The sequence below is a fragment of the Elephas maximus genome, chromosome 9 (genome assembly GCF_024166365.1).
Source record: "Elephas maximus indicus isolate mEleMax1 chromosome 9, mEleMax1 primary haplotype, whole genome shotgun sequence".
NCBI lineage: Eukaryota > Metazoa > Chordata > Mammalia > Proboscidea > Elephantidae > Elephas > Elephas maximus.
The window spans coordinates 71902824-71909777 of record NC_064827.1 but is presented as its reverse complement, the minus strand read 5'-3'; the positions used below and the strand labels follow the sequence as shown (position 1 = coordinate 71909777).

The following is a 6954-nucleotide window of genomic DNA, read 5'->3' as shown; positions in this document are numbered from 1 at the left end:
TTGCTAGTGACCTGGACCAACTCTTCTCCCCTCCGGCTTCCTCCCTACTAGACTGGACTTCAGTGGCTGTGAAAGCTCTTAGAGCAGAGCCCTCCAGGGGCTGGTGTCTGGTCTGCTGGGAATGTGAAGAGGCTGCTGGGCTCTGGGAGGCCTCTGACCAAAAGGGTGCTACCATCTCCCAGCATGCAGTGGCATGGGGCCTTTAGGAGATCATCTGCTCCAGCCCCTCCTTGCCTTAATGGGGAGACCTCAACCCAGGGAGGAGGACAGGGGCACCCCAGATCACCTGGTGAGCCGGTCTGAGCAGGGACCACCATCACAGCAGCGGCTTCAGGAGTCCCCAGAATGAAGCATGCGCCAGGGTCCCTTCAGTAAAGCATGGACTCAGGCTCCCCGCCCCCACCAAATAACCTCAGACACAGCTGAACAGAGAGGCAAGTCAGGCTTAAAATAGCTAAATAAATCTTTAATATTTCTAATTGCAAATGTACAGAAATTGCACAGCCACACAGAGTCTTAGAACACCAACAACTTTCTCTGTACATTATTACATAGGTAAGTCACAGCTGGAGGGAGGCACTCCAGCCAAAACTCCAGCTTTTGCATTTTTTCCTTTTCACATACTTACAAAAGGGGGAGATGGGGTGTGGTGGGGGGCACGGTTGGCTTTGTGGCTGGGTGTGTAAAAAGAGAGGGGCTGTTCCCTGGTCGGGCTGGCTGGCAGATGGGTGGACTGTGAGAACAGATGTGTACCTCATGGTGGATGCTCTGGAGAGTGGGGATGTGAGGGGGCTCTCTGGCCTGACTTCCCCACCCCCCTTTCTAGGCAGTCGGAGAAATAGTCTTCACTTATATAAAGTTTGGCAGTTTCCTTGACCCTGAACATAGAAGTTAAGCACGAAAAGTCAGGCTTGTCTGTGTTGGCAGGGGAGGGAGGGACCAAACATCTGCCAACAGAGCCTGAGGCCACGACCCAGCTGGTCTTCCCAGAGCAGGGGCTGCCCTTCCTCCACTCCCTTCCCTCCAGGCCTCTAGCAACTTCTGCACTGGTGGCAAGCTGGGCCCCCCTGGGGAGAGGGGTCTCTGCCCCCTGGTGTCAGCCAACCTTGCCAGCCCACAGAGCAAATGGCTCCGTCAGTCTACACCCAGACAGCACGAGGCAAAGCCAACACATAAATGCCATAGGCGGGAAAATACACAATACCCAAATCCCACAGCTCATCCTCCTGCCCAATACTGTTCTCTAGATTAAAAAATAAAATAAAAACCATCAGGGAGCAGCAGTCCCGGCCAGCCCTCAGCAGCACCAGGACTCAAGTACTATGTACAACCATTAGGTGAATAGTTACATTACAGTCAAACACCAAGAACATTTACAAAAATCGTCAGACTTGCAAGTAAGATAAAAATCTGTGAAGAGTCTGTACAGTTTTACAGTTTTTGCACTAGGTAAGTAAGGCTCTCAGCCCGAGAGCTCACAACCACACCAAGAGCGACCAGCACTGGCCACAGCAGCTGCATCCTGCCCGTCAGGCTCTGGGAGCCTCCCCGCTCTGTATTGCTAAGAGGTGCTCAGTCCGAGGTCGCTTGCATCCCTGGAGTTGGGCCCTGCCTGTGTGGCCGCCCTGGTCTGAAACACGCAGGCGCGAAGGTGTGGACGGGTGAGTAGGGCAGTCAGGGTGGTTGGGCCTCAGCCCCACCTCCTTCCTTCCTGAGGCCTGTGCCCCTCAGTGCCCCCTCCCCACCCCCAGCATGTGTCTCTGGCCTTCACTGGCATCATGAGTTACAGCTACAAGCTCCTTCCCAGAGCAGCCACTTATCACCTCCATGAGCCTAGAATGGTGTTACAGGGCAGCTCTGGGCCACCCTTTCTGGTGAGGACTCTGGGGCAGCCCTGGCTCTGCCCAGTCACAGAGGCAGGAGTGGGACGAGCACCTCTTTGCAAGGGATACCCCACTGTCCTGAGGCTGGGGGCCAGAAATCGCAGCTCCTGCAGTCCCAGCTTGCCCAGCCTGGCTCTGGCCACCTTGGCTGTCATCTAAGGCCAAGGCTTGAATATGTAGGGGGTGGGAACAGGCAGGGATCAAGACCCAAGCTCCTGCCCACTTATGTCCCACAAGAGAGCGGGCTGACAGATAGGCTACAGATCAGCCTAGAGCTGAGGAAACCAGCCGAGGCTGTGGGTATGCCCCTCCCCCTAGGATCTGCAACGCCTGGGTCCTTGGCTGGGGGCCCAGGAGGGTGAGGAGGAGGCTGGCCGCACACACGGGGCCTGGTGCAGGCCGCTGCTGTCTTGGAGAGGGAGCAAGTCTACCATCCTCCAGGGCCGCTATTTCCCATGCAGTGCACACGCTCAATTTAAAAGGCCCCTGTGTTCCAGCAAGCGAGCAAGCGGGCTTTTGTTTCTAATGCATACTGTGAAAGGAAAGAAAATCACAGTTATCCACCTTCTCAGGGCCTGCGGGCAGTAGAATTTTTTTAACTATCAATCAGAGGAAAGATCACCTTTTCTCAGGGTGAGCACCAGCAGGCCACTCCCTACAGGGCCATGGTGCTGCAGATGCACTGGGCCCCCAGGGGAGGGGCAGGCATCGCACACGGGCCATCTGGGCCAACGCTGCCCAGACCTTTGGCTTTTGAGAGTCCCAGAGCTTCAGCCCAGGGCTGTGTGGCAAGTGTGGGAGGCTCTGGATTGTCCCCACAGGTACGAGAGCCACAATCCTCACTGGGTCCATCTGGCAACACAACTAAGGAAAGGGCAGGTGGCAGGAGGTGGGGAAGGAGTGTGCAGGGTGGCGGTGTGGGGACAGGTGTGTGGGGGTGAGTTCTCGGCTCCTCACAGCCGGGAGGGCCCAACAGGCTGCATGCAGAGGCAGGTTGTTAGGTGGAGGTGGGCACGCGGCCGTGGAACGCCGGCAGCTCTGGGGCTCTCCCCACAATCTCCCTGCCTGTTCACTGGCCTGTCGGCTCCCAGAACCTGAGGGCACTGGGCCACAGGGCGGAGGCCTGGCTGCCAAGCCATCTTGGGCGCCCCCAGGAGCAGGCCCCAGCTCGGTAATCCTCCCACCTCTCCAGGCAGTGGCCCCCTGCAGAGGGCCTGGGGTACATGCACTTGGCCAGATCAAGGAGGGAAGGTGACACACACCAAGTTTAATAACCAACAAAGACATGTGTTTGGCAGGTCTTCCACCCCCATGGCTGCCCCGCTCCCCAGCGTGCAGTCTCTCCCGCCTGCACCCAAACGCGCTTTTCAGGCCAGAAGAGGAGGGGAGGGCTATGAGCCGCCTCCCGCTGCATCAGTCTCACGCTGCGCCCTCTGCGGCCCGATCCTGGACAGTGGGTGGAGGGGAGGTGAGCCTCAGCCTCCCGAGCCCGTGCTAGGGCTGCCATGGTGTGGGGGGCGCTCCTCCCCAGGCTGAGACCCTGCCCACGGCACCACAGTCCTCCCTCTCCTTGGGCAGGCTCCTCCCGCCTCGGGCAGGTTAACAATTGCTGCTGTTTCTGAATTCGCCGTTCTCAGTAATCTGCAATTTGGTGGGGTTGGTAGGGGAGATGCCGTTACGGGCTTGCATGCTGTACCTCTCTTTCAGTTGTGTCAGCGCGCTCATGAGGCGGGCGTTGGCAGCATCCAGTGAGGCGATGCGCTTCTCCTGTGGGCAAAGAAGGCATGAGTGGGGGCGTGGGGTGGGCTGCTGGGCCAAAAGAGGACTCTTTCTGGGTACCTGGAAGAGACCCAGAGAGGACCAAGAGAGGACCATGCGCGAAGGCAGGGAAGGCATCCAGGATGAGGGGCAGCACGCATGAGGGGAGAGGCCAGCAGAGATGAAGACCTCCACTGCAGCTTGCTTCCTAGTGGGGTCACCAGGCTCTACTTGGGGCCAGGGCCACCACTCATCGCCAAACAGGCAGTTCTAGTCATATCTATAGCCTCCTGAAACCTGAGAGCAGGCACCCCACTCACGTATGTGTGTATCTGCAGGTGTGTGCTAATGTGGGGGGCACAGAGGTCACCACTCCCAGCCATCTGTGCAGTTTACGGTCCTGAGTGAGGCCTGGCCCTGGTCCCAGGCGAGTCAGAGGACAGGGACGCCGGCCTGACTAGGGACCAGAAAACCTTACATGTTTCCACTCTCAAGGCAGTTCGGAAGCCACAGCTCTGAGCAAGAGCCCACTGCTCCCTCTGTCCAGCCTGCCACCACTGCCCACCCCCAGCAGCCCCCTCTCAACAGTATCTACCTTTCGGTCAGAGCTCCTGGTGAAAGGCAAAGCTTGCCACATGCCCCACCAGGGGAGGTCACCCTCTCCTTTCACAGCCCGTCCTAGTGAGCGTGTAGCCCACTGAGACCCAAAGGCCTGACTTCTCAGGGCTGGAGATCCTGGTCTCTCATTCCTCCTTAGCTTTTGCAGTGGATTCTCACTGAGGGTGTGGAGAAACCAGTTACCCCCTCCTCATCCCAGGTCTTCTAACGCCTGTAGCCAACTGAAGGGCCAAAGCCCCCACCTGGGCATCGATGATCTTCTGTTTGGAGTCTACAGCTGCTTGCATCTCTGCGTGGTCTTTCTTTAGCTCCTCCTCCACCGACATCAACCTGCAGCCAGACACAGGGACAGTCAGGCTGGCACTTGAGGAAGAAGGCATGGAGGGTGGAGTGGGGCCTTGTGGAAGCAACCCCATCATGCCTGCATAAAGGACACACTAGGAGGACCCCTCCTGGAGCCACAGATGCACCTCCCATTCTTGTCAGGGGCAGAGGCCCTCCGGCTGCCAGCAGCCCAGCAATGGACATGGGCTTGGTCTGCTCCTTCCTTGGCCTCTATACTCCATCCTTCCCTAGAGGCTATTCCCAAATCCCCAGACACTCCTGATGTTCCTCCAGGAGCCAGGTGGGTGGGAATGAGCATTAGATCCTCATAAATACCCATTAGTAGAGCAGGGCAGGTGGTGCTATGTCACAGGACCCAGGTGGGCAAATGAAAGCCCTGAAACCTCTAGGGCTTTCTCTCTCTACCCACCCACCCACTCCATATTCATTGAGCGTATGTGGGGCTCTGTGCTGGGCACCAGAGGTGCTGAGATGAGTGGAGTGTAATCCTTCCCCTCAGGAGATCACATGAAGGAGGAAACAGATATGCAGATGAGTAACTGCCCCTGCACAGCTGCAGCTGTGCCAGAAGGAAGACTAGGGCCATGGGAACAGAGAACAGGAAGTAGCTATCTTTCCTGGAGGGTGGGGTAGGGGCTTCAAACATTAGAACTGGACGTCTGAAGTACAAGCAAGTATCTGCAGGTGGGGCAACGAGCAGAGAGGCTGGGAAGAACACCACCTGCAAGAGCTCAGATGTAAAGCAAGTTTTGATCTGTCACTGGCTGTTCCCTTGCCAACCCTCCCTGGACTTTATCTTCCTTATCTCTGCTCACTGTCAACCATCCTACCTTGCAACTCTCTTCTTTCAGCTTCCAGACCCTACACTCCCCAGGTTGCCTCCCACCTCTCAGGCCACTGCTCTGCAGATGCCCTGTCCACCTCTGGAACACTAGGGCTCCACAGGGCTCTGGCCTCAGCCCACCATCCTTCTTGCTCGACACATTCTTCTCAGAAGAGCTTAACTACTCCCAAGGCTTCAGTTTCTGCTCTATGCTGACAGCTTCTCCAGCCCAGGGCAGTCCCCTAATGACTGAGCAAGTTCTTAGCCCCCTGCATAGCAGGTGAGTGGAAGGGGGTTAACAATGGGAAGGCAGGTACTGCAAAGAGCTGTTGTGAGAAGTTGACAGGAGGAAGGGGTGTGGGGCCATGCCAAGATGGGTTCCTTGCTACAGGAAGGTAAGACATTGAGAAAAGCCTCTAAGAAGTGGGAGAAGGGGTGACAGATGGTAACAATCAGAAGGGAAATTACATTAGAGGGAGAGACTTCTGCTTTTGACTATGATGGAATAACAAGGACTGGATGTACTGGTAATTCCTACCTTAAAAAAAAGACAAATTAGAAGACCAGATAAAATATATGAAACAAAGGCTTTCAGACACTGAACAGTGGGCAGGGCAGTGATTCCTGAAGAGAAAAGGAACAAGGTGAGCCCTACAGTGCTCCACGCACTGCCTGGAGAGTTTCCAGGCCAAGCAAAGGGAGTGGGAACCTACACAGAGCCTTGTAGTCTTACTGAGCTGAGGGGAAACAACGAGGCCATGGAGTCCATGTGAGGCAGAGTGCCAAAGAGGAGGAAGCCACACAGAGAGGAACTCCACTTATCTCTCAAGGGGTCCCTTTGAGTCTTTGACCAAGTACTGACCTGCCCATGTGTGTGAGGGAATTACCAAAGTTGGGAAAGAACCACTGGAAAGGAGTATACAAAACAATCCTCAGGAATAGTTCACACTCCTTCCAGCTAACACACAAAACATCAAACAGAATCCTCAGAAGGAAATTGCTTCAAAATGATTCCGAGTAACCACTTCATATTCCAGGATAAAGCCCCAAAATATTTAAAGGAACGCAAAACATCCAGTACCCAACTATGTCAAATTCAGTGTCTGGCATCCAAACAAAAACTACCAATCAATAAAAGCAAACTCAGATATGTCACAGGTGAAAGAATTAGTTGGCAAAGACATAAAACAACTACTATAAATATATTCCAATATCCCATATGTTCAAGAGGAGACCCTGGTAGCATAGTGGTTAAGAGCTATGGCTGCTAACCAAAAGGTCGGCAGTTTGAATCCACCAGGCACTCCTTGGAACCATATGGGGCAGTTCTACTCTGTCCTATAGGATCGCTATGAGTCAGAATTGACTCGACGGCAGTGGGTTTTTTTTTATATGTTCAAGAACATAGAGGAACGCACAAGCACAATGAGAAGAGAAATGAAAGGAATTTTAAAGACCCAAACTAAAATTCTAGAGGTGAAAAATACTGTATCTGAAAAGAAAAAAACACTGGATAGGATTAATAGA

At 54.7% G+C, this 6954-nt stretch overlaps 1 protein-coding gene across 17 annotated transcripts in view; it reads right to left on the bottom strand.

Annotated features, from left to right (window-relative positions):
• Positions 1 to 458: 458 nt before the first annotated feature.
• DAB2IP (DAB2 interacting protein) overlaps positions 459 to 6954 on the bottom strand; it is a 233012-nt gene continuing 226516 nt past the window's right edge. For 15 of the 17 annotated variants that reach the window (XM_049897217.1, XM_049897215.1, XM_049897219.1 and 12 more), the window contains 2 exons: positions 4502 to 4589; positions 459 to 3650 (listed from right to left, as the gene is read on the bottom strand). In XM_049897217.1, the coding sequence (XP_049753174.1) occupies positions 3483 to 3650; positions 4502 to 4589 (256 nt within the window). In that variant the 3' untranslated portion in view covers positions 459 to 3482. The remainder of the gene's footprint in view (positions 3651 to 4501; positions 4590 to 6954) is intronic. The other 2 variants (XR_007518794.1, XM_049897218.1) reach the window with 2 other exon arrangements.